The 27,310-nt window shown below is 25.7% G+C and overlaps 6 protein-coding genes across 9 annotated transcripts; 2 read left to right on the top strand and 4 right to left on the bottom strand.

The window, feature by feature from the left end:
- The first annotated feature begins 7,526 nt into the window (after window positions 1-7,526).
- Window positions 7,527-11,755, top strand: LOC100866896 (galactoside alpha-(1,2)-fucosyltransferase 2). 2 transcript variants are annotated; one of them, XM_003695826.4, is made up of 3 exons: window positions 7,527-7,884; window positions 8,563-9,178; window positions 9,242-11,755. In XM_003695826.4, exons 2-3 carry the CDS (start codon window positions 8,700-8,702, stop codon window positions 9,780-9,782), a joined length of 1,020 nt encoding a protein of 339 aa, XP_003695874.1. In that variant the 5' UTR covers window positions 7,527-7,884; window positions 8,563-8,699; the 3' UTR covers window positions 9,783-11,755. The 2 variants fall into 2 exon arrangements, with proteins under 2 accessions (XP_003695874.1, XP_086758593.1); XM_086902467.1 differs by having other exon boundaries at window positions 7,662-7,884; window positions 8,947-9,178.
- Window positions 11,756-11,771: 16 nt separating this feature from the next.
- Window positions 11,772-14,043, bottom strand: Gas8 (Growth arrest specific protein 8). Its single transcript, XM_012489712.3, has 8 exons — window positions 13,850-14,043; window positions 13,566-13,777; window positions 13,231-13,492; window positions 12,885-13,145; window positions 12,650-12,817; window positions 12,501-12,587; window positions 12,219-12,428; window positions 11,772-12,114 (listed from the first exon to the last, which is right to left on the bottom strand). Exons 1-8 carry the CDS (start codon window positions 13,850-13,852, stop codon window positions 11,899-11,901), a joined length of 1,419 nt encoding a protein of 472 aa, XP_012345166.2. The 5' UTR covers window positions 13,853-14,043; the 3' UTR covers window positions 11,772-11,898.
- A 79-nt stretch (window positions 14,044-14,122) lies between these two features.
- Window positions 14,123-18,439, bottom strand: fbl (pantothenate kinase 3 fbl). 3 transcript variants are annotated; one of them, XM_012489707.3, is made up of 10 exons: window positions 18,001-18,439; window positions 17,384-17,558; window positions 16,850-17,028; window positions 16,592-16,765; window positions 16,314-16,481; window positions 16,174-16,250; window positions 15,913-16,089; window positions 15,686-15,821; window positions 15,486-15,599; window positions 14,123-15,421 (listed from the first exon to the last, which is right to left on the bottom strand). In XM_012489707.3, the coding sequence occupies exons 2-10, from the start codon at window positions 17,523-17,525 to the stop codon at window positions 15,365-15,367; spliced, it is 1,224 nt and encodes a 407-aa protein (XP_012345161.1). In that variant the 5' UTR covers window positions 17,526-17,558; window positions 18,001-18,439; the 3' UTR covers window positions 14,123-15,364. The 3 variants fall into 3 exon arrangements, with proteins under 3 accessions (XP_012345161.1, XP_003696098.1, XP_086758592.1); XM_003696050.4 differs by having other exon boundaries at window positions 17,399-17,558; window positions 18,001-18,411; XM_086902466.1 differs by lacking the exon at window positions 18,001-18,439 and having other exon boundaries at window positions 17,293-17,410.
- A 1,080-nt stretch (window positions 18,440-19,519) lies between these two features.
- On the bottom strand, window positions 19,520-20,402 carry rtp (MORN repeat-containing protein retinophilin). Its single transcript, XM_012489711.3, has 4 exons — window positions 20,275-20,402; window positions 19,979-20,162; window positions 19,783-19,892; window positions 19,520-19,727 (listed from the first exon to the last, which is right to left on the bottom strand). The coding sequence occupies exons 1-4, from the start codon at window positions 20,282-20,284 to the stop codon at window positions 19,579-19,581; spliced, it is 453 nt and encodes a 150-aa protein (XP_012345165.1). The 5' UTR covers window positions 20,285-20,402; the 3' UTR covers window positions 19,520-19,578.
- A 176-nt stretch (window positions 20,403-20,578) lies between these two features.
- On the bottom strand, window positions 20,579-24,545 carry Mms19 (MMS19 nucleotide excision repair protein). The gene is made up of 9 exons (XM_003696052.4): window positions 24,223-24,545; window positions 23,711-23,949; window positions 23,311-23,643; window positions 22,637-23,231; window positions 22,280-22,558; window positions 21,473-22,194; window positions 21,138-21,395; window positions 20,915-21,079; window positions 20,579-20,838 (listed from the first exon to the last, which is right to left on the bottom strand). The coding sequence occupies exons 1-9, from the start codon at window positions 24,317-24,319 to the stop codon at window positions 20,641-20,643; spliced, it is 2,886 nt and encodes a 961-aa protein (XP_003696100.3). The 5' UTR covers window positions 24,320-24,545; the 3' UTR covers window positions 20,579-20,640.
- Window positions 24,158-26,284, top strand: LOC100867249 (ubiquitin domain-containing protein 1). The gene is made up of 5 exons (XM_086902465.1): window positions 24,158-24,305; window positions 24,561-24,776; window positions 25,293-25,652; window positions 25,754-25,872; window positions 25,949-26,284. The coding sequence occupies exons 2-5, from the start codon at window positions 24,695-24,697 to the stop codon at window positions 26,108-26,110; spliced, it is 723 nt and encodes a 240-aa protein (XP_086758591.1). The 5' UTR covers window positions 24,158-24,305; window positions 24,561-24,694; the 3' UTR covers window positions 26,111-26,284.
- The last annotated feature ends 1,026 nt before the right edge of the window (window positions 26,285-27,310 follow it).

Here is a 27,310-nt window from a genome sequence, read left to right as displayed (position 1 = left end):
GAAGAATAAGGAAGTAGGAAGAAACTACTTTCAAGAGTGTTTCTTGCATTCGAGTCACTTAATAAATTATCGAAATTAGAGATCATTGTAAGATGCACGTTCTCGTAATCGAACACTGATTCAAAGAAGAAGACGCTGGCACGACGACAAACCCTGTCCAAAAACAGGGGGGTTGAGAGGAAAAGAGAGAGGGAAGTTGGCATTCGATCTTTTCCTGCTGATCGAGTCGTATTAACGCACCGGCTTCCCGCAGGGTCCATCGCACTTTCGATTTCCTCTTCCGGCCGACGCGATGCGCAGACAGGACAAAGCCAGACGTTTCTGCTCTCGATTCAACGAATTTCCTCGATGTATCGAACCATCCTTCCTCGATCTTACTCGCGTCCATTTTTCAATCCATTCGATTGTTTTCTTCTCTACATTTGGGTTCGAGAGTTTCGTGATATTTCTTATTTTTATTCGTTCCTCGTCTTCAATTCTTCGCCCATGTTCGAAAATGAATAGTTAAACGCGAAAAAGTGAATCACAAACATCAGATCGGTCGACAAATAAGTTGTCAAGATGCGATCATTGCTTCTCAATTGTTTGCAAAAATAATATCCGTATCCGGATATTACTTTAAAATAACGAGTGATGGTTTTGCTCGAAGGTGTTGCATTGTGAGAATAATCTTTTGATTTTCACCATTGAACCATAGCTCGAATCTGGATATGATTGCTGGACACACTGCATAATAAAAATAAAAATTAGAATGTAATTTATTCGTTCGTTTATAATGCATAATTGCTAATTAAATTCACTATTGATATTATTAATTGTTAAATGTAATTCCTTGAATCCTTTACAATCGCGGACAATGCGTTTCACCTCTCGAGTACAATTCTTGCGTTTAATCAACACGATCCGAGAGGAGAGGAGAAATGGCGTAACGAACGATGACACGAAGGAAGAAAGGGAAAGCAAAGGGAATGAAATCGAAATTATTTTTCTCTTTTTCCCTTCCTCCCTTTTTTTTACCATCGAGGAACACCTCGAATCGAATGGTTGGAAAATATCGTCCGAACCTAAAAACAGTGGTGGTAACGAAAAATCGTGAGGGGGGGAAAGAAAAAAAGAAGAAAAGAAAAGAGAAGAGGGAAAAAAAAAGCTACGAGTCGAGAGGCCATCGAAACGTTGGCCATTGCTCTCCTCCTTTTTTTTTTCTTTCTTTCTTTTTTTTTTTTTTTTTTGCTTCAGCTAGAAAAAGCACGTTATGTAACTACTCGTGGAATCCGGGCCAGGGTTTATTTCACGTTTCATCAGTGCGCGTCTAACACGCGAGTAACACGGCTCGAACGAGGCAATGGCGCGTGCACGCGTTTACGGACGGGTTGCGGGTCTATAACGGCCCATAAAGATGCAAATAGCCGATTGCCTCTCGAAATGAGAGAAGTATCGTGCATCTCTCTATCCCTAGACACTATCTCTACACCCGTGAAAACTGCCTCCCTTTCATAACGAGATTGATAGGATTGATGGCGATAGACCTGTCGATAAATATTTGTTATCCTTCCCATCTTCAATTTTCGTTCGCTCCAACGAAATTGTTTAGTTGTCGAGGCATTGTTCCCCTTCTCTGGAAGAAGCAGTCAGACTTCTAATGGCGCTAATCGGTGGTGCGATTAACACAAGTCGAAGGAAGATGGTTGGATTTGGAATTTTTGGTCCTCGAGTAATTATCCATCTTTACACACCGACACACTTCGTATTTCTATATCTTCATATCAAATTTTCAAAGGTAATCTCAAGAGAGCGAAAATCAAGGAACAACTTCACCGATTTAATTGAAAAAAATGGAACGGAATCAAGGATTGAATACGACACGGATAGAATAGAGGCGAATCAATAAGGAAGAAATTGGTGAACGTAAATTATTAGGAATTCTCTAGTTAGTTCTCTGGAAATTCGATTCAGTTTCGCTCGAATTGATAACGAAAAAAAAAAAAAAAAAATGGGGGAGAAAAGAATCCACCGTTCGTTTCGAGTAAAGTCAGCCTCAGCCAACAACATAAGAGTACGCGCTTTAAATATTCCCAACACGGACACTTTCATTTCCTAGCACTTCCGGCCTGGAGAAATATCATCCAGTAGGAAATTGTCCGGGAGCGGAACGGCTAAGAATAAGCCGAAGCATGACCGAGTTTCGTATCGTCCACAACCCCTTCGCAAACTTTTCCTCCTCCTATGCAGAGAAACCTGAACGCCCACAACTGAATTTTCAACTATATCAATTCCGTGTTATTAATTCCTTGCGTGCCTTATTTGCTCCATTTTACATTTTCCCTTATCTTCCTTTCAAAGAAGAAATCTGGAAAGGGGATAAAAAGAGGTCCAGAATTTTTAAGCGACGAATAAAAAAAAAAAGAGAGTACAATTATAGATGGATTTGTTAACCGATCATAAGGATAAAAAAATATTTTGTTTTCGAAATGGAACAAAAAACAGTTCGAACAGAAGTACGCAGCAAAATAGGGAAAAATATCAGGAAAGGATGAATAATTTGTCGATTACGGTAGTGGAAAGATGTTCACGAGCATCTCCTTTTGTTCCACCCTCGAAAATCGGCATAACAAAGCCGCAGCCCTCCCCCTCGAAGAAGACGTATCTCCCTTTCCTACTCGCATTGGCAGCCCATTTAAATAAGGGAGACATCCCTGACGAGATAGAGATAACGCGGAAGGGAAAGGAGCACGACCCTCCACTGGAATTCTATTGAGTGATAATCCGTCTCCCTTGAATTTTTCCCGATGTTCTTCAATTATCCCTTAAAACACTATCATCATAAATAATCGATAACGCTTTCGGACGCTCGTCTCTTCTCTAATCTCGATTCATCTTGAAATATGTTTCGTGTGAAATGAAATACACTTGTTGACAAAAAAAAAATTGAATCATCAATCATTTGTTTGCTAGTTTTTTTATATTTTTTTTTTACTTTTGTCTTCTGTCTTTGTCTCATTTTTTTTCTCTCTGTACTTACTTACTTTTAGTTTCAATCTACTTATTCCAAAAGAGTAGAAAAATATATATATATATAAAGAAATTTGTAAATCGTTAATTTGCTGTTCGATCTTCGTCAATAAACGTAACGCAATTCAAAAAAAAAAAAACAACTTCGAATCGTTATAAAAATTGCCGAATTAAAAGTTCACAGTTCAAAGTTCACAGAAAACTCATACAGGATATCAGTAAAGTAAAAAAAATACAATATAATGGATTTTTCTCTGTCGATTGTTCGATAAAAATTCGCCAAATTCCATGCCAGCTGTTTCCAGCAAATATACGATATACACGTAAGACAACATCCAAGTTGCTCTTGTTAATAATAATTCGGCTGGTTTGTATCAAATTTCGTCGCAGCTACGCGTAGTGTTATACCTACAGCTACTTAGATATTACGTTGTTACGTAGACATATTACACCGTGCCTTAAGAAAGTATATGGAACAAGTCTGCGGAATTATATAAGGGAAATAACATTTGGTACATAGCGAGTTGGTAAATAGAAAATTAGCAAGCCCGGAGACACGAGTGGTAGGCACGATGCAGGAGAGAAATTCGTTACCGCCACTTGGAGGGTGGTGAGAAAGGCGGGGGATAGGGGAAATACTGGTTTGGCATCTACGCAATTTCCTTCATTAGCATCGAATTTCCGCAAGATACCCTTCCCCGGCTTTAACTCCATCCTCTTCGATCCTTGGCCAACACCCCTTTCCTAGACTTATCCCTTGCATAAACCAAATCTTGCCGAGAAGAGATACGAGGTATTCATCGATAGTTGGTAAATCGAATTTTTTGTAAATTCATTCGTCACTTTATTTTTAATAAAAAAATATTGGAAATTAGTTATTTAAAATTGTCCAGTGTTTTGTGGTGTAGCAAATGATTGATCTGATCGTTATATATTCATAAGTATCGATTATATTGCGACATAAATATCGTAATAAAAATTTAGAAATTTAAATAAAAATCATTCGTAAAAATCTTCTTTTTCTAAAAATTCATTCAACCTTCGAAAACGAAATAGAATCGGATTAACTATTTTCGATTTCTTTTGAAAATATCCTGTTGTTAACAAATATGAATACGCCAATGTCGATCAGTTGTTATGAAATGGGCGATGATCTTTAAAATCTCCATATTTTTCTATGTCTCTTTAACTTTATATCGGTTATAAAAGAAAAATAACGTATATTACGATACAAATATTTTCTGCATATTTCGCCAATTTCGTATAAAATGAAGATGAACGAAGATAAACGACACGATTGTCAATATTGGACATCGAATTGTTTCATCGAAATCAACTTCGGTATAATATTTCGATATTGCTCCTCCAGTCACTATTCCTCTCAACAATATTCTCTTCATCGTCAAGATCCAGTCACTACCTATCGAAGTAACAGTCCAAGAGAACAACTTGGACATATCTCTCCCATAAATCACATCGTTTCTATATGTTGCACACGCAGAACGCATACGTAATTCTCTCTCTCTCTCTTCCTCCTTGCTATCCTACTCGTGATCAAATTTCATTTAGCTCGATTCTCAGCGAGCAAAATGCAATTTCCATGCAAACTCCCGACCAACGGCGTAAACTTTCCTCACCGACTGGAAGTCGAGCGCGAACGAGCGGATCCTACAACGAACGAACTCCAGAATAAAGAGATGAAAGGTTATGTTCGATCATAAGCCTTTTTTTATCGAAACTGAAATGACGCGAATCGCGATGATCCGAGATAAGGAAGTTGGTATGGAGCGCGATTCTTTGGTTGGCTAAGTAACTAAGAAAATTTTATGCCTAGGGACTTTTTTTCTATCAGTGACACACGATATACTTTTTTTACGATCCCAACTTCGTAAACTTTAGTCGTTATTTTGTCTTCTAATAAATTGATTAAATGAGTTATCTGATTAATCCATAAGTTGTCGTTCTTGTTTTTGTTCTTGATGACGCATTTCCACAATTTGCAATGCTATATTAATCAATAAACAAAATAACATATGTTTAAAAGAAGGGAATTTTTTGAATTTTAAAATCTTATGAATAATGTTGCTAAATATTTGTGCATTGTGCGCGAAAAGAAAGAAAGAAAGCAAACAATAGAAAAAAATAAAATAAAATCGAATATGAAATATTCGAATATGAAATCACAATTTATAGCTGATATAAAATTTATATTAATTTTTGTTTAGAAAAATATTTTTATCCAATTTTAAAGGAAGTGCTTGAAAAATTACATTTTATATTGATTCTATATAGAAATACTCGAAATCTTTTAAGTTTCTTTTAAATATTTAAGATATTAATGCTATTATTATTTTGCTTCTTCAACTTTCATTTATTTTATTTTATTTCTTTTCACAAACTATCGATAAATTGGTAAACTATTTGTTAGAAATATTGATCAAGACGTAAATTTAATGATATCAAAGTCTGCGATCTGGTATGTCTGCATTTTATCGATAGAAAACTTTTACCGATCTCTATTTCCCAAAGTTCTAGCCATTGATTCTTGGCTACGAGTCTTTCGCAAAATATCTTTGCACTGAAAAGATGGATCTAGTATTACACTTAACTATACCGATAAATTGTCATATTATGATAGAAACGATATACAGAATATTCCAAAAATATAAAAAACAGTTAATTGAAGATTTTAATCAATATTTTTCTTCACAAAAACTTTCGTTACAATTTCATTAACGAGTTATTAACAAAAAACAATCGAATTGGCCAATTATAAAGCGTAAACTAGTCAAACGGCAACGATAGCGTTGCATACGTGCTGCTAGCCAAGCATCAACATGTATCAAAGAAAATTTCTTGAATATAATTCGATATAATTTTTTTTCGATAAAAAAATTATATCGAATTATATTTATTTATATTATATTTACTTATGAAATGGATAAACTAATTAATTATTACTTGTATAGAGAGAAAGATATAAGATAAAGGAAAAGAGGAAGAGAAATTGATAATGGAGGAGAGGAGAAAAAATTAATAGAGGAATGAAGGAAGAGAAATTGATAAAAAAAAGAATTAATAAAGAAGAGAAGAAGGAGGAATTGATAAAGGAAGAGAAATAAAGGAATTAACAAAAGAGAGAAATTCGATTAAAGAGAAAAATAAAGATAACAATAAGATGACAAAAAAGAGCAAGCCATGAAAATGATAAATGAAAATCATGAAGAAAGGGCAATGTATGATAGTTATTGGAAAGAAAGAGAATTGGGGGAAAAGGTGAATGTCAAAGGAAAAAATGAATGACAGAAGGATGATAAACAAGAACAAAGAATGGCAAAGTAAAGAAAGATGTCAAATGAGAATGAAATTAATTATAGAAGTGAATAGAGAAGGATAAATATGATAAAAGAGGAAAAAGGGGAGAAATCCTATACGAATGTTCAAGAATGTTCGATTAACCGGTGTTCCCACATTTTTGGAATATCCTGCATATATTCTAGAACTACTTCTTTTTTTTTAATGATTTTATTTTTCTTTTTTATCCATAAATATGATATTCGATACGATCTTCACGATTTAAGATAAAATCGATATAAGATTATAAAATTAAATAAATGAAAATATATTTGTTGTTGTTATATATTCAAAAATAAAAATTTATAACTAAATAGGACAATCGAGCATTTTCTGTATAGCATTCTCTCACAAAAACAAAAATATTCCTAGAATGAAAAAATTTTAATTAATCAAAAAAAATTAATAAATTATTGAAAAATTTATAAATTTAAGAAATGATAAATTATACATAATTATTGTTGTTTTAAAGATATATTTTAAAGCAGATCATTAGTTTTGAAAAAGAAATGATGAAAGTATATCCAATTAATGTTCCATAAGTATAGTCATACGTCTAGAAATTAGAGAAGAAAAGCAAATAATAGAAGAAGGACAGAGATACAATAAAAATATTGAGATCAGTGCCATCTTTAGAGTGTCGCAAATGAAACACGCAAAAAAAAGACAGAAAATAGTGGAAGAAGGATAGATAGAATAAGAATTGACTGTCAGCACCATCTCTATAAAGTCTATTTAATTATTTTGATTAATTATTGATGAATTGACAGATATCAAAGGTTGTACAAAAATTTGTTTTTAATATTTTTAATATTTTTCTTAACTTTTTTCCTTTTTTTATTTTGTTCGTCAATTTTTATTACAATTCATAAAATATTAGAAAAAATTTTTTTGAATTAATAATATGAATCTTAAGAATATGAATGTGGAACGACATTAGATAATGATGAACATATTATTATATGAATAATATTAAAAAACATATTATTTGTAACACTAATTTTTTGCATTTCAGCACGATTGGCATTTTAAAACGTTTTAGAAATACACAGATATATTACCGATTGATTCATTGAAGTCGATAGATGGAATAGTAGTATTCTACTATATCTAGTTAAATCAGTATGACCGACATTGAATGAAGCTAAAAATCTATACATCATACTTAAAGGTGACGGTTCTTCATGACGTCATTCATCGGGACAACATCCCCGTGCCAAGGATGCAAATTTGGCTTGAACGAAACGTTGATTATTCAATAATTCATTCAAATAGTTTTATCACAAGAAAAATAAAAATAATGTAATATGAGAAATTAGTATATTGTGATTATTCGTGTCAAAGAAATAACGTTTTAAAGGATGTAAAACATCTCGTGTAAATACGCAACAAGCGTCAATGTACGAGATACGCATCGATTTCGCCGGGAAAATATGAGTAATAGAAATAAAAATTTGGTGAATATAAACCTCATAAATAGTAGTGGATTTCGAATGCAATATCAAACATTTTTTAGAATGGGTGAGTAGATGAGATGTTAAAATATATTGTCGTTCATATCTAAGATAATTTGATTCGATAGATAAGTCAAACGTAATATTTTATTATTTTTAAAATTTTTTTGTCAATGTAAGTATTTTTTCTTTATAATTTTATTTTTTTTGTATAAAACTACATAAATAGTAAATATTATTTTTGTACATACGTACATATACATGTATATATATTTATACATATCAAAATTCGTATAGGAAGTATCTAAACATCACCACCTGTTACTACCTTATAGTATCATATATAACGTATAATATAATTTCATTAGATTCAAACAAACAAATATCATTAAATAATTTTAATTTACATGTATTGTGCTTTGTATAATAAAACCTTGCTAAATTAGAAGCTTATTAAACAAAATATGCTAGGCCATGTCCTTTTCAGTGTCTGACTAATATCGATCTATACTACTTAATAGCATTACTTATCATTTTCTAATGGAACAAAAAATCACTGTCATTTTATTTGTAAAATATAACAAAACTTTTCTTAATTAAAATAAAAAAATGCGAAACTTTTTCAAACAATTTTTTTTTAAATTAGTTTTTTTTATTATCATTAACAATAGCATGATCCATATTTTGTTATCATATACAATTAAGATGCATATCGTTCAATAAAAATAATATTATCATTGTAAAGATGTACGACGAAAAGCAAAGGACATGGCACATCTGTAGATAAGAAATGCTGGACTAGTGGAAATTGAAGAGTAGAAAATAAATAAAGAGAAAGCAGTAGAAGATAGAAAAAGAATTAATATACGTAGTGACTATACCATGCATATAAGGATATCTAGTCACTCTCAGCAGCATATACTTGCAAGTGCAATATTTCTTGCTATGATAGTGGTCATCAGCATCCATGTCTTCCTGTTTCCTATGTACACATATAATCCACCAGCTCATCATATAAAGATTTCATCATATGAACAAGCTCTTTGTCATACTTCTTCAAAGAATATCAATATACCACCAAAATGGGAATATCCTTGTCCCAAATATGGAATAGTTTCTGCAATTCAAGGTGGTAGGCTTGGAAATCAAATCTGGGAATATGCATCAGTATGGGCTACTGCAAGAAGGACTGGTTTGGAACCATTTATGCCACACTGCATATTGAAAACTCTTGAAGAATATTTTGAAAATCTTAGTATTCCTCCACTTAATTACATTGGAAAATGTAATTTGGATGTTAATCAAATTGTTAATTCTCTTGGACAATGGAACAGTACAGAACAGAATATTATTATACCAAGGTAAATTATTATATTTTCATTCATGTCACAGATATTTCATATTTTTAATATTTTTATTAATAGACATGCAGCTTATTGGTCTTTAATTTTGGTGTGGTTGGATGATGTAAGAAGAGAATTTACATTTAAGCCAAATTTAAGAATTTATGCAGAAAAAGTACTGAAAGAAATAGCAGAGGAATTTAATTTATTTGAACCAACATTTGTAAGCATACATATTCGAAGAACAGATTATGTGGATTATCTATGGCAAAAATTAAAAATCAGACCTGCACCAGTCAGCTATTATTTTGCAGCAATGGATTATTTTATTGGCAAGTATGATAATGTAGTTTTTGTAGTAACTAGTGATAATATAGTTTGGTGCAAGTATCATTTGAATAGTAAAAGACATAGAATAAAATTCGTATCTGATGTGGATGCAAGAGGTCCAGGTAAAGATCTTGCAGTTTTATCAGCATGTAATCATAGTATTATAGATTATGGTACATATGGTTCGTTTGGCGCAATTTTAGCTGCTGGTGAAACTATTGTGTATAATGTAACAACATACTTCTCTACATTAATTGCCGAAGTTTTGCCAAACTGGAAAATAATGAGTTGAACTAGAATCAAAAAATATTGCATAGATCTCAATTTAAAAGTAATGCATGTACAAACACTTTATTAAAAATACTTTTTATACAGAGTTTAACGATCATTTCGTTCGATTTAACGCGAAGATCATATTCTCTATATTTCTTTCAGAATTAAAATTGCTAAAAAATTTTCTATACAATTTTTTTTATTAAATATTTATTTACTATTTACAATCTTTCTAAACAAAAATATATTTCTTAAATACAATATTAAAAATTTTAATTTATTATTTCAATATAAGAAGGCAACATATATATATAATTATTTATTATAGAATCTAATATTAATCTTTAAAAGTTTATTGCATATTTATATCTTTTCAACAATTTCTAAAAATCCAAATGAAAGTGTAGCATTATATTTTACAAAATTTTTATGAATATAGTATAAGTATAATGCTGATAAATTATTTAAAAATAGTAGCAATACATCAGTTTTTTAATTAATTATGGCACTATTAATAACAATATTAGAAATCCACTTTTAATGGTAATATACTTTAATAAAAACATAAGAATCTAAAATAAGAAGAGAAATACAATGGAACAATGGACCACTAATGTCTAAAATTAAAACAGATAACTTATTTTTTTTACTACCTATGATTCATATTCATAGGCTTTGAGAAATTGAATAGATTCAATATTCTTTTGACACAATGAACCAATAAACTGAGACTAATCTAAAAATCTGCAAGAAAATTTCATAGTGGTCAAAATTAAATATAAAGATTTTTAGGTGTTTATATGTATTATTTCTTAAATCATGATCTTAACTAATTATTTCATAATATAACATATAATATAATCGAAAATGAAATATAGTTAAATTATATTATATATTTAAGATGTTTTTTGAGTAAAGGAATTACAATCAAACTTGCAGATATAGAAAAAAAAAAAATATTGATAAACCATAACTCTTATGATGTACAATGATTTCAACTGTGATTCTATTTCTTATTGTGCCAAATTCTTAGTGTATAATAACATATAATAATTAAGTGTGTGAAAAAGAATACATATACACATTCATTCGTATACATATGTGCATATAAATATTAAGTGCCGAACGAAAGTATTGGCACATTCCAATTTTTTTTTTATAATATTCTTTGTAAATCTTTAAAATATAGGATTTTCTTTCTAATTTTTTTACTAAAATATAATATAATATAAATTCTAAAATTTTTATATTAAAACATATTAAATAGCTATATAATAATAATAATAAAGATAAAAAATAAAAAATAATAAAGAATTATTTTCAGTGAAACAAATATTATTTTCAATTTATACTTTAAAATTATATTTTAACAAAAAATTATTGACAAAATTCTATATTTTAAAGATTTACAAAAGACGTAATTACAAAAACTGTAACAATGTGCCAATATTTTTATTTAGTACTGTATATATGTACATATAATAAAATTATATCTATACAAAATATTATATAATGTTTTCAAATGAGTAAAGAAAAAGACAATTAAGTATTTGTTCAGTTAATAATTAAATGTTTCCAAAAAGTTAATAGATGTGAAAAGTATTTTACATAAGTCCATGTTATATATTTATAATAAGTGTTTAAACCTTATATTAACCACGTGACCTGATATATTCAATTTATAATATTTAGTAAATGTGTCTATGTCTATATGTTAATATCTATATATAAATATCTATATATTATATATATATATATCTTTAATATAATTGTGCCTGTTAGTTGTTAAAAAATTATAAAAAATATAAGATGAAGATACATTACAATTTACAATTAAAATAAATAATTAAAAAATATTAAACAATCAAAAAAAAAATTATACAACTATCAGGCACTAATATGATCTACTCTGTAAATTCTGTGATAATTTTATGTAATTTGTAAAAAAATAAAACAGATGCATTAAAAATAATTCATTTCACAAAATAAAAATATTCTGCATCAGAAATTATTTAAAATTTTTTTATATTAATTTGATTTTATTATTTTTACATTTCACTAATTGATAGTGAAAGTATATTATATGATCAATCAAAAATAAAAAATATTATTAAAATCCTAATGTTCTAAAAAAACTAACGATTCGAAGTAACAAGACCGGCAGGTCCCAATCCTAACTTTGTAGTAATTGCTTTTACTCTCAATGGCTGAAAACCAAGTTCAGTTTTTGGAATTCCATATTCTTGTAATTTAGTTTCATACGATCGAAGTAAATCGTCATGTGCTTTACACACTTTCGCTAATTCATATTGAAGATCTTGTATTGCGTTATTTTTCTTATTTAGCATATTCTTAAAAAGAAAAAACATTTATATATTTTATATATATATATACATAAAATACATAACATGTATACACATAAAACAAGAAGAAAAAAAGAAAAAAATGTACAAACCTCTAATTTTTGATTAGCATTAATAACTGCCATTGGATCTAATTGAGCAGCAGCAAGCACTTCGCTGATTTGTGCTTCGCGCTGCTCTAATAAATCGGATAGTTTTTCGAGTTTCTTTTCCAAAAGAACATTTTTTAATCCTGTCTTCTGTTGCAATTCAAGTATTGCTGAGACAAATCTTGCATGTAATTCATTTCTTTCAGATTGACACTAAACAATAAAATATTTTTTAATGAATAAAATAGATAATTATTTTTAAAAAAACATAACATTTTTATTTACTTTTTCAAATCGTACTTCTAGTACTTCATTTTCCCATCTTAAATTCTCTAAATCTTTGGCAGTTATTGCTAATCTTTTTTTAATATTCTGAAATAAAAAGTTTTAAATAAAAAGTAATCAATGTAAGAAAAAAAATTGTAAATACTAACAGCTAAACTTTGTTTATCTTTTTCGTAATTTGCTAATTGACCAGTGAGAGTTGCTAAAGATTCCTCATATGATTTTACATTGCCAGAATATTTTTTATTTTCAATTGTTAATTCTCGTACTTGTTTTCTTATGCGTTCTTCATTATTTCTCATTTCATCCATTTGTTCCTATAAATTCATTATTTATACTGTAAATAAATGTGAATGTATAATTTCATTTTTTAATCAACTATACCTTCATACTCTTAATCAAAGATAGATTATTAAGAGTAATATCATTATAATAAGCTTTCATTTCTGCAAATGCAACTTCATGATTTTTAATCAAATTTGTAATTTGTGTATTTTTTCTTTCTTCTACTTCAGTCATTTCCATACGATGTTTTAAAGTAAGAGCTTCATATTGACTTGTTAATTTATGTTCATATTTTTGTTCTAATTCTATAGCTTCACTTTCAAATTGTTTTATTAGTTTATCTATTTCTTCTGCATATTTCTAAATAATAATAAATATTTATTTACATATTATTATATATATAGTATTTAAAAATAATAAAATAAATTTTTTATTTTTTTTATACCAATTTTAATGTTTTTATTTCATTTAAATGTGCTAAATCCTGTTCTTTTTGAATTTTTTTTAATTCTCTTTTATCTTTAATTAATTCATTTTCTTGAAGAGTATAATCATCTTGTGCCATTTTAAGAGCAACCATGTGTTCAGCTTTAGTCTCTGACAAATCAGTTTGATGTTCATACATTAAATGCTTTACTTTCTGTTTATATAATTTAAGCTCTGCTTCATGTTTTTCTGATAACTCTTCTTTTTCACGTTCTTTATTTCTTTAAAAATATTATATATAAATTAAATGATACTAAAATATTAAATTTGCAATCAAATATATATAAGAAATACCTGACAGTTGCTTGCGCTTCATCTAATTGATATCTTGTGATTTCCCAATAAGTTCTGATTTTATCTCTTTCAAGTTGAAAGAAATTTCTTTCCTCCCGTTCGCGCTCTATTTCTTCAAGTATCTTATGTGCATATATTTCTAATTGTTCTCTATTCATTTTTGTTGTATCTGCTCCATCAAGATTGATACGTGCTTTTGCTCTCTTAGGTCCCTAAAAAATTTAAATATAAAAAGAAATTTATGTATACAATTAGAAAATTTTCAAATAAATTTATAAACTCACCATTTTTACAAAAAATTAAAATTATAAAAGTCGAATATCACGAAAATATCTATCTATTATAACTTTTGTTGATTACAAATAAAAATTTAAGAAAATAAATAATAACAGTATCAATTAATATTTTAGAATTGATATCTTTATTTTATAATTTCATTAATAAAGATTACTATATCGTTTCAACATGAAATTATAGTGTTTTGTTTGATTAGTTGCTAAGTAACCAAAACTTAATAGCATAAAGAAAACATATAAAATAGGGAGTACAGTTTATAATATAATAAGAAGAAAAATCATTTTATTTCCTAATAATTATGTTATTTTATTACAAATATAATAAAATAATATTTATTTTTATATTCATTTTATTATAAATATTCATGCAATGAGAAAACACATTAAATGCATGTATGTAAGTCTATTAAACATATTTAAAATATTCATTTACAATACAAAATTTCTAATATTTCGCATCCAATGAGAAATTATTTATTAATATAAGAAAACTACATATATTCTATTTCATAAAAATAAACTTATAAACAAATTTAAAAATTTTCTTTTTGTTATATATTTGTAAATTTATACAAATATTAGCCATAATAATAAATGTATCATAAAATATTTTTAGAAAAAACATTTTTTTTTATAGTATTATAATACAAATATCATTGTGATATTTATCGTTCTATTGTTTATGTTATAAATTATTCTATAAAAAAAAATGTGTAACAATACGTTATGTGTTTATATCTCGAAGCACCGCACGTACTTATAATTCAGTAATGATAAATATATTTTTTATCAAATATATTTTGCAAGTAACTAAAAAATGCATGTTATTAACCTATAAATGTGGCCACTAAGCAATATACTTGGTATTAATTTTGATCATTACGATAACAAATTACTAATCAATTATTATACTTTATGTCTTTTAATAATTAAAATAAAAACTATTAATAATAATAATAATAATAATAATAGATATTAAGTACTTATTAATATAATTGATTTTCTCTTCTGTTTTTTTAATAATCATAAACAATTAAAAAATTGTATATAATTATAACAAATACTATGTTGTTTATGTGAGCATATATTTATAAAAACATTTAAAAAATAAAATATGAGGTAGACTCATTTTACTGATATAAAGAATATTGTGTAGGATTTATGCGTTTGAGTCTTGGTCCATTATAATCTTCTATATAAAGTCATACAAGGTTTGTGCCCACATTAGGTTTTTATGCAGTTTTATGTAATTATGTAACGCGTTTTAAAATAATCATACTGTGCTCATTCATTAAAACTACAACAAGTATAACTACATTTACAAAAGTAATACAATCCTGATCTTATATTTATACCATTACTAAAATACTTCCTGAGAAACTAAATATTATATAAGAAAATAAATAATTATGTTAAATAATTATATAATCATCTTCATGAAAAAGGTTCATTTGAATTAGAGAATCAAATGGAATGATATATATGTTTATATATTATTTCTCTCTATACTTTTGTTTCACCTTTAAATTGAAGCAGACATCCTACAGCGCCAAAATAACCCTAAAATTAAAAAAGATTAATAAATATATTTAAATTTATTTAAAAAATTTATTATATATTCTACCTCATGTTCTAGAAATAGAGCTTTCATAGTTCCTTTAGACCAATAATCCATAGCATAAGCCAGAAGTTTCATTGATATAGGGTTTACTCTGAGAAAGTTTCCTACAAATACAACCTAAAATTTCAATTAATATTATTAATAAAAATTGAATATAATAAATACAATAATCAATATTAATATAATAATGTTATATTTTTTACCCTCTCAATTTTTTCGTTAACGGCACACATACGAGCGATAGAACCAATATTATTTGTAATAGTAACAAGTGTTGCACGTGCAAGATCTTGTTTACTAACTGCATTCCGTCGCTCTTTAGAATTCATTTGTCCAAAACTATATATATAACAGAGTAATGTAGATAAATAAAAAATAAATTATAAAAACATAAAATGAAAATGATTTATTTATTCATTAAAATTATTACCTGCTTGCAACAAGATCTCCAGGAAGACCAAAAGGTCCATAATCTCCGCCATAAATATCCTTAACTAATTTATCTACTCTAGTATTATCACCTCCAGTTGCTAACTCTATTGCTTCTTCAAAAGTGTTGCATCCAGTTAATAAACAACATAATCCTAAAAATGTGCCTCCACCTAGACTAAATGTGAAATAAATATTGTTATATATTATAAAAATTGAATATTATACATATAATTCAATATATTATAGAAAAGAAACATACCTGGTACCAGATATTCTTTTATAATTTTCTGGTCCATAAACAGCTAAAATGCTTACTCCTGACCCTATATTTACAAGCTGTAAAATTTATAAAATATAATACATATAATACAGATTAATATTTTAGAAAATTAAACATACCAAAAAAGGATAGGGTTCAGAAAAGTCATAGGGAACTTTCTGACATTTATTATCATCTGTAGGATGAGACCAATAATAACATTCATGTGGATTTGTTGTTTCAATATAAAGCATACCACGTATTAAACTATCTAGTTCATCAAATTTTGCTAAATTCATATTTACTTCCTATAAAAGAATATAAGTTTTTATAATTTACATGATAGAATTTACAAGTATTAAAATATATCATAATATATCATATATCATATAAACATATAAAGAAATAAATAACTTACTTGTTTAAAATTGTTTTCAAATTTATATGCTCCACCACCTGTAGCACAAACTGTTGTTACAAGATTTGCCATACCTTTAGATCTTGCTAATGCTAAAAAATTTCCCATTTCACTTGTAGGAAATCTAATAAAATGTAATGTACCACGTCTACCTCTAATGCAAACATTATCCATCTATAATAAAACAATATTTTAAAATTTTTAATATGAAAAATAAAATGAAAAATAGAATATTTAAGAAACATTCAAGAAACATACTTGCAAATGTGTATCTCTATGACCTGTTTTTCCATATGCTGAATTTTTAGTTAAATATCGTCGAATATTTTTCAGAGTTTCAAGTTCCGCATCTGCTTCATCTCTTGTAGTATCTTTAGGTTCAAAATATACTAATTTAGATAATGTACCTCCTATATCCATACCAAACCATGGCATTGCTAAGAATATAAAACATTATAAATATGAATTATGAACATGAATATTAGAAATATTTAAATAATAAATAATTAAATAAAATTCAATCATTACAAATATAAATTAATTTGTTATTACAAATTGTATATGAAAAAGCATACAATGTTTATTGAAAAATGCTATTGAAAAAATGCAAATTTATTATAAGCTTCAATAATATTATTGATTATAATATTAAAATATAAAATATAAATTATAATATAAAAAAGTAACAATAAAAAAATTACATCATAATTGTTAGATGTACTGCCATTGTAAAGATATTTTAAAAATAATATTAATAAAAAAAATAAAAATGGCTACTCTAAGCACACATACACTTGAATGACTCACAAGGTGATGAATGGTTTTTGGACTCTTTAGAGAGAGTCTCAATATCAGTATAACCATTGGATGCCATAGCTTTTGTTGTGATATGATTTTTATAATTTTGAGGGCTCATTGTTGATCTTCGAGTCATTTACAATCTTCTTCAATATATTTAATTTCTTAGCTGGAAATTAAAAAAAAATTAAGTGAACAATATAATGTACTTCAATATATATAATTTAGAAAACTATAATATATTATAGTTTATTAATATATTAATATTATAATATACATATATTAATTTCATACAATATTTTTTAATATAATGGTCATATATAAATATTTTTTAAATATTTATTATATATTAATAGCAAATCATTAAATTGAAAAAATTAAAAAGAAATTAATTATTTAAATACTTATTTATCTAATATCTAATCATATTCTCCATATTTTTTGACAAATAAAAAAAGATACATAATTCATGAATTAAATAGATAAAGAGATTAAATAGTAAAAGTACATTTTTTATTATAGTTTTATTAGTTATATATTAGTTAATGATGATATCAAAAAGATTTATTTTATTATAATTATATCAAACAATTTAAATTTAAATAACTTACAATATTATATTTTCTTCAACTATTAATAATTAAATTGTCTCTTTATGACTTAGTCACTGTGTACATTCTTAATTGGTTAACAACACTGTTTTAAATATGTTAGATGAAAACTTATTATATATATATAATAAAATGATGAATTAAAATATAAAATATCATTACTATTTTATTAATATATTTAAGTTTATTAAGTTAATATTAATTAATTTTAAATCAAATAATTTTTAATAGTATTTGTAAAATAAAGTTATCGATAACTTTTAACAATTTAAGATGACGAATTATAAGAATGACGGTATAAAGTACACTATACACACACAAAATTATTTTGATAATATGAATGACAAGTATTTATTTAATTTTAGAGAAAAAAAAAAGCACAACAAATCTGATCTCCAATAGATATTAACTATTGGCTAATCAAAAGACAAGAGGGAACAAACTACGCCATTGCGCTCATGTTAACCAATGATAGAAGCCAAGCAATAAAGAATTGTTATAACTGTATTGTGTACGGTACAAGTAAAAAATAAAAGTAGAAGTTAAAATATAATTGGACTTAAAAATATCATTTCAAATTAAATTAGATTCTCCCTATAAAAAATTGAAAAATTGTATTTTAATAATAATTAAACTTTTCAATAAAAATAATGATCATTTTTAAATCAGATTATTTTATTATCGAATAATTTTAATTTATTGTTAAAATTGATTCTATTGTAAAATATTGATTCATAAATTATTATAGTTTTAATCAAAATGTTATTAAATATTCAATTTATAAAATATATAGAACTATATCACTAATCGTTGTTTATTTTAATTTAACAACATCGTGCTAAGTACAATACTACTATTTAGAAAATGTCTTATTATTTAATAATCTTTCTTCTAACTCATTTGCTTTTCAAATTTTCATAATAATATAGAATGACAGTCGTGCAATTATACAAATTTTTTATATTAATTTTTTTTATTTTTACGTATGATATTACTGATGTCATAAATCCATGTTACTAAAATTTGTATAAAAAAAAATCTTAAAATACATATTTATTATGAATTAATTTAATTTAAATTTTTAACATCACAAAATTTAGATTTATTCATCTAAAAACTTATTATAAATTTTTGTATATACGATAAGTTTATAAGATATATATATATATATATATATATATATATATATATATATTTTATATATATTTCATAATCACGTGTGTCTATTGACATAATATATAAAGATCATAAATGTCTTCGCATTTTACGTAATTAGAAGCAAATTACTTAAAAATTCAATTACGATTTTATTATTTATTATAGAAAAACAACAAAACAATAAATTATTGTATATTAATATTAAATTGAAATAATATTATAATTACAATTATATGTAATAATTATACGATTTAAAAAATATTTTATAATTTCGTATAACTTAATAAGTTCGTTAATAATTTTTCTTATTAGCAATTTAATAAATAACATAAATCATGGAATTAATAATTAAATAACATGATATATTTTAAATCTCTTTATTAAGACTCAATATAATTATATTTTATTTGTATAAGCTAATTAACTACATTGAGTACGGGCCATCATAGAAATTTTCTGTGCTTTCTGTACTATGTCTGGACAATGTTTACGACGTACAAGTTTACAATCTTGAAAGAAACCTTCATTTCTAGGGAAACCATGTGATCCATCAGCATATGTAACTAATCCTAGAAACAATTTATTAATTTAATATAAAAAGTTTGATATTTAGATCTTGCATACCTAATCCCCACACACGGCCACCACGAAATTCTCCTTCAAATTTCATTCCATCTGATCTCCAAAACACACCATGACCATGAAACCAACCTTGCATAAATTCACCTTCATATCTAATAAAAAATATTATTAGATTGATAACCATAAAAAGTAAAATAAATTTTTTTATATATAAAATAATTTTATATATAATACTTACTTTGCTCCATCTGGAAATACTATAACTCCTAAACCAGAACACAGTCCATTTTGGAAACCTCCATCATAACGTGTTCCATCAGGAAGCAATAAAGAACCAGCACCATGCTTTAATCCTTTTGCATTCCAATCTCCAATATATTTTGTACCATCTTCGTATTTATATGCACCATTTTTTACTATACCTATGAATAGATTTTAATACTATACATATTTTTTATATATCTTTTTTATGTTTTTAAAATTAAAGAAAAGAAAAAAAAAAGAAAAAGAAAATCAGTGTAAATTAAGTCTTACCATCACCCATGCTTCTAGTATACTAAATGTATTAAGAGTAACTTTCAGGTTTCAATCCCATTATAGAAATCAATTCTTTATTCAATTATATACATTATGTACAATATATAGAACAAACAATATAATGAATCAGTTTCTTTACTCTTATAAAAAAAAAAAAATAGTATGATGAGAAATCATTTGCTTGCAAATTGTATATTGTATATAAATGAATATATAAAAGATTTGTATATATAATTTTGAAAATGTATAAAATAAAATTATAATTAAACTTATCTATATTAAATAAAAATAAATGTATACATTTATAAATTACAAAAGACTTTATTGCAATAAATTTCATGTAAGTTAAAATAAAACAGATCATTATTCTTTTAATATTCCTGGCGCACCAACTAAAAACCATCTTGTTCTTGCTTTTACTGCAGCTTTCCGCACTAAACGTTTTCGATCATCAATTGATACTGATAACTTTTCTAATACATCTTGTTTATATGTATTGATTAAAACAATTGGATATTTACAATAATTTGTTAGGCATTCTAGAGCTGCTATTCTGACTCTCTGCAATATTAATTTAAAAATGTACAAAATTAAAACAATATAAATTAAAATATTCAATAATTTCATAAAATATTACCATTGTTTTATAAGTAGATAAGTTTAATAACCTTGGAATGAAACATTGTATTTTATCAGAAAAAATATCATGTTTAGTCTCTAATAGAAGATTCAATGTTGTTAAAGTTAAAAAAAGTAATTGTTCATTATCAAGAAATAAAGATTCTATTAAAAGAGGGACCAGCTGAAAAAAATAAAGATTAATATATACTATATGAATTATGTTAATATATAATCAATACCTTAGATAAATACATAAAGAAGAGTTCTACAGGTACTTCTTCTAATAGCTGTACTAATGCATTTAAATAGTTCTGTCTCGAGATATTTTCAAATTCAAAATTTTTTTTAATTAAATGTTCAAATACTCTTTGTTTATATAAAAGTTTAATATTACAGAAATTTTCTTCTATCAAAGTATCCTCATGTTTATTTGTTAAGATTTTATATTCTTGTGCTATATGTTGACCTATTTGATCATGTTTTAAAATATTGGTAAGCTGTGAATATAGTATTAAAAAAATATTACATGTTATTTATAAAATATTTTTTAAAAATATCAGAAATTTTTACATACTTCATTCAAAAATATTTCAACATCACAGGAACCTTTGGTAATTATAGCTTTTGTTAACCATATTTGTAAAGAAACTGCTGCTTTCATTATTTCAGTATTAACATTTAAATTTAAATTATTATTTATTTTCTCTTTGAAATATGATAAAATACGTAAAAAGGATTCGTCATTATCATTAATTTTGTTTAATATTACAGCAATAAATTTATGTGTTATAAGTCTTATATTTAAATAATTATTGTTAAATGCCAAATTATGGAGATTTTGTAATAAATTTAAATTTATTGTGAAATCAACATTTTGACGTAACGGAATGAAAAGATTCATTATAAATATAGCATCAAATTCTGAAACTTGTTCACTTAAAACTGAACCATATTTATTAATAAGATTTTGTTGCTCTTCAAGTGTTAAATTTCGTATAATTAATCGACAAATATTTAAAACTATATCTAATCTTTGATCTATAGGAGTAAGTCTAAGTGCAATTAATTTTTGAATAATATTACACTTATAATATAGATAATGTTGTACATTATAATCAATATTTTTTGTAGTAACTAATCTGTGAAGACATGTTAAGGCTGTAAAGCTTATATCAGAATTTGCAATATTTGTTTGTGATACAATTTGAGGAAGAATTTCAATAGCTAATTTATATGTTTTAGCAACAGCTGCTAATACTTCTAATTTATGAATTTGTATTTCTATTTTCTCTTCACCTGAAACAATTAAAATGATAAAGTTTTATTTTAAAATAAAACATTTAAATCACATATTTCAATTATTATTCAATTATTAGATTACCAGTTAACTGAAATTTTTCTTTAATTAAATTTGATATTTCATCTGGATACAATGTAGCAAAACTTATAAGACATGAATGACAAAGCATTTTTATTTCATTATATCTCATTTCACTCAAATTATAAATTTTATCATAAATTAGAGTGCGATGTGTTTTATTTAAATATGCTTTTTGTATTGTTAAACCAAACAATATCTTGGATTGTAATTCTGTATTTTGTGTTGATAATTCATTCAAATATAAATTTGGTATATCTGTCCATGCTAGTTCTGGAATATCTAAAAAAAATTTTATTTTATATTAAAATTGAAATAATTTTTAATACATATCTCAAAGTATATGAGATATATATTCACCCTTGATAGTAAATCCATAATCAGAAGCAATTTTAATAAAAGTATTTAATGTTTCAATTAAAATTACTTTATTAATTATTGAAATATCAGTAGAATATTGACCAAGAGATAATGGTACTATAACTTTTAATATTTCTGTACATGATTCTTTATTAACCATTGCCACACATTCCAACAATTTTACAGTTGGTCTAAATAAACTAAGTTGCACATCATACATAGATAAATTTACATTTGTGATTATATCATCAATAAAACTTTTACAAAGTTTAACATCACTTGATATAGTTTCAATTAGAGATACAACTGCCTTTAAACTTGCATTTTTTAATTCTAAATCTGCACCTGGTATAATTTCTTTTTTTAAAGCAATAAATAATTCGGTCAAATGTGGTTCAAGGCCTTTTACACCAAATATTGGTGTAGCCTTGCACAATAAATTCAAAGAATCCATCTTGGCAATCTTAAGATTAGAAAATAATTTATCAATTATAAGTGGTATACAGAATTCAGCAAATTCTGGTATAGCACAAAGACAAGGAGCCAATTTTTCTGCCAAATCATCACGTGTTATTCCTATTCCCTCTGTTCCAGACTGAAAAATGTCAAGTCAAATTACAATTCATATTCATAAATGATGTATAATTAAAATCTTGATTGGTTGATCTAATTACAGGATTGAAGTCAACTGGAAAGTAACATGCAATGACTTCAAACATTTCTTCAGTTAAATGGCCTAGTGAAAATTCTTTTATAAATTTTGGAAGTGCACTAAATAATAGCATAAGATTTCTAGGATCCCTTTCTCCATCTATAGCACTAATAACTCCATAAATAAAATCTGGTCCCATAGCTTTTAAATCTTCTATTTTATTTTCCAATAATGTTATAAATATGAAATATATATTCCTACGATCAAATAATAATTGAGATTGGCACTGAACATTTTCAAAAAGAGCTCTGAATAAATGTGCAGGTGAATCTTTAGGCAAATGAATCATTTGTACCTAAAAGAATCATTATTCATTTATTTAGTTATTACAATTAAATATAATTTTAATAAATATAACTTACAATTGACAAAATTCCTTTTAATACTGCTGGTATAATGTTATGATGATCCTTTAATCTATCACAATAAAATGATGTTATAAAACCCAATTCGGCTTCATTCAAAAAATCTTTAGGTAAATAAAATAAAATAATAGAAAGAGCACAAATGCCTTTTTCTCGTATTTTAACATCTTTTTCTGTTACAAAAGGTCCAAGTTCTTCCACAACTGTATAAAGTTTTGTATATCCAGATTGTATTTCTAAATTAAAAAAAAACATTTATTTTTAAGAAAGATAAATTTTAAACAAATATTATTTTTTATTTCAATAATTTACAAATTTAATAATTCTAAATATTAGAAGAAGAAATACTAGAATTAATAATTCTAATAAAGATATTTTTATTAATAAAATGTAGATAAATGTAGATAATATTTTAATGAATTACAAACAAGTTTTCTAGTTTTTGCTTTAAACATCAAGGCCAATTATCTATAGGTAGAGGAAAAACAATCATGCTAATTAATACACACCTAAAGCGATCTGTTGGCACGTTATGTTCAGTGTTTCGTCTTCTTTAAAAGCAGTAAGAAACCTTTCTTTAAAAACAGTACTTGTAAGTGAAGCCATTGCAAACCATGCCTTCTTTCTATGTTACTTAACCTTAGTATATTAATAAAATATAATTATATCAAATAATCGTGATTAATTTTTCTATTTAAAATTATTAAATATATTTGAATTACAAAATAATTTGATAACAACTATTTCGCGTGACGCGTCTTAATAAAATATTATATTTATTAAAAAATTGTTTATAAAACTTGTTTTATTTAGGTTTTAGACCCATTTATATGAATTAACATTTCAGGTTAGGTTACTAATGATTCGATTATAGCGCCTCTAATGGTACCGATTTGTAATTCAGTGGATAAGATGGACGAAAATGGCATGTGAGGTGTTGTTAAATTTTAGTGAAATGTTTGGTTACATCAGCCACCTAGGATGGGAGGCTGCATAGGTATAACAAGGGCAAGAAATGCCTCTGTTGATAATACTACAGGAAATTCTACGAGAGTAAATTCAGGTAAAAATTAAAATGAAATTTTGTGCGTAGAAATTGCAATCAACAACAGTTAACCTTGAAGATAGTTCAGGTTTTTTCCTTACCTTCCTACCTAGCATTTATTGCGTGTTATGCATCGATATTTGCATATTATTTATTACATAAAATATTATTGAAAGATTGAATTATATGCATATATACATATATACATATATATATAATATATATAATATATATATATATATGAATATATATATATATATATATATGTATATATGTATATATATATATATATATTTATTACAATGTTTTGTGATATCAAACGACTTTATAAAGAATATTTTTATTGTATTAGAAAAAAAAGAATTAGAATTTCAATATTACTAATCACTTTTAAAATTTGGAATAATTATATTTTATAATATAAATTGTCTTCATAATTATCTTTATTTTTATCAAACCTTTAAAAATGTTTTTATATTTTTAATTTTATAAAAAATTTATCATATTATAAAAAAAAATGTTATATTTATATAGGAAATTCAAGAAAAAATCATCCATTATGTCATGAGGCAATTAGATGGAAATCAGATGTACCTTTGACAGAAGGACAGCTAAGAAGTAAAAGAGATGAATTTTGGGATACTGCACCTGCATTTGATGGACGTAAAGAAATATGGGATGCATTAAGAGCAGGAGCAACAGCAGCAGAAGCTCAAGATTATCAATTAGCACAGGCTATATTAGATGGAGCTAATATTTCTGTTCCAAATGGTTTTTTAACAGAATGTTATGATGAATTGGGTACCAGATATCAAGTTCCCATTTATTGCTTATCATATCCAATTAATATTGTGAAAGAAGATAGTGGAAGAGATTCTCCTGCTGATTGTTCAGGTAATATGCAATTCCATAACAAATTTTTTTATAAAAAATTCAAATTTTTTCAAAAATCATATTTTTAGAAAGAAAATCAATTTTAATATATTTATTTATAGAACCTATTGATAGTGGAGTTGAACAGACATTGAAGTTAAGATTATCAACTACATTAGGTGAAGTTAAATTGTCAGTTTACAGTAAAGATACTATTGCTACTGCTAAAAAGAAATTGCAGGTATGTATATAATTATTCAAATTATATTTTATATGTCTCTATTCTGCATTAATTTATGATTTAATTTAATGAATAGAGTCAAGAAGGTTTAGAACCATCTCGTCAAAGGTGGTTTTTTGGTGGAAAGTTATTAGGTGATAAAATGCATATAGAAGAAGCAAAAATACAACCAGGCTATGTAATACAAGTAATTGTAAATCCAGAAAAGTTAGATGACAGTCCTGTGAAAACAAGTTGAACTAATATTGCACAAGATACAAGTTATATTGAACCATCTTTCTCTGATAAATATATTCTTACCTGCATTCAAAGTAAGAATACATTTTTTTTTTAATTTTATATTGTGTCATTATTAAGATCAGAGCAGCAATTTTGAAGTGATTTTTTATAATAAAATGCACTTACAACGTAACTTTCGTAAAATATATATATATATATATAATATATATATAATATTATATATATAATATATATAATATATATATATAATATATATGATATAATATTTATATATATTATATATATTTATATACAATTGTTATAAGGATTAAATAATATTGCGTTTAAATTGTGGGTTGTGATTATTTAATTTTTATTAATTTATAAACTAGTTCAAAAAAAATGCTAACTACAAAAATAAACTGTTAAAGAATTTTGATTAACATTGGTTTAAGTAAGTAAATACTTACAAAAAAGATTATGAATAATTGGTATTGAGATAACATTTACCTCATAGCAGGAATGTTGTTATACTTATTTGTTATTACCAACAAAGGTGCTGGTGCTGTAACACTTGGGGAAACTAAGTATTACACATAGAAAATTATTCTATGCTGCTTATTAAACAATGTTGCATAATTATATAATATAAAAATTAAATTGTACACTTAAAAAAGATTATAATAATAACAATAATAATAAGGAAATTATAAGAAAATTATATAAATATGAATGAATATAAAAATACAATGGACAATAGTGAAAAAAGGAGCAAAGTATATATTAATTGTTGCAATGCATTTTTCTTTCATTTCTTACAAATTTCACATTTTCTAAACTTTTTGTAATTAATTTTAATTTTTTTAAAGTTAAATTAACAGAAAAAAATTAATAACAGTTTTATTGCATAATATGTAGAATATACACAAATCTTTGACATTTTCATTTTGATTAAATTTATTAAATTTTTTGTAAATGTATTGTGAATGTTTATAAGATATATATTTGAATTATTTCATAAAAGTACATGTTGGCCTATTAGTGGCCTAAAATCTACGATTCCTTCCTATAAGTACTAAGAAAATAATATAAGATCTATACTGCTGAATAATGCACAGAAGAAAAAATGTACGATTAATAATTAAATTACATGTGGTGCAGAATGTATAATTTTTATATAATTTTATTAGCACAATCACTATCTATGTTTCATATTTGT

Source organism: Apis florea, unplaced genomic scaffold, assembly GCF_048593485.1.
Source record: "Apis florea isolate Af1SG1 unplaced genomic scaffold, ASM4859348v1 contig_2272_pilon, whole genome shotgun sequence".
In the NCBI taxonomy this organism is placed as follows: Eukaryota; Metazoa; Arthropoda; class Insecta; order Hymenoptera; family Apidae; genus Apis; species Apis florea.
This window is presented reverse-complemented; position numbering and strand designations above follow the sequence as displayed.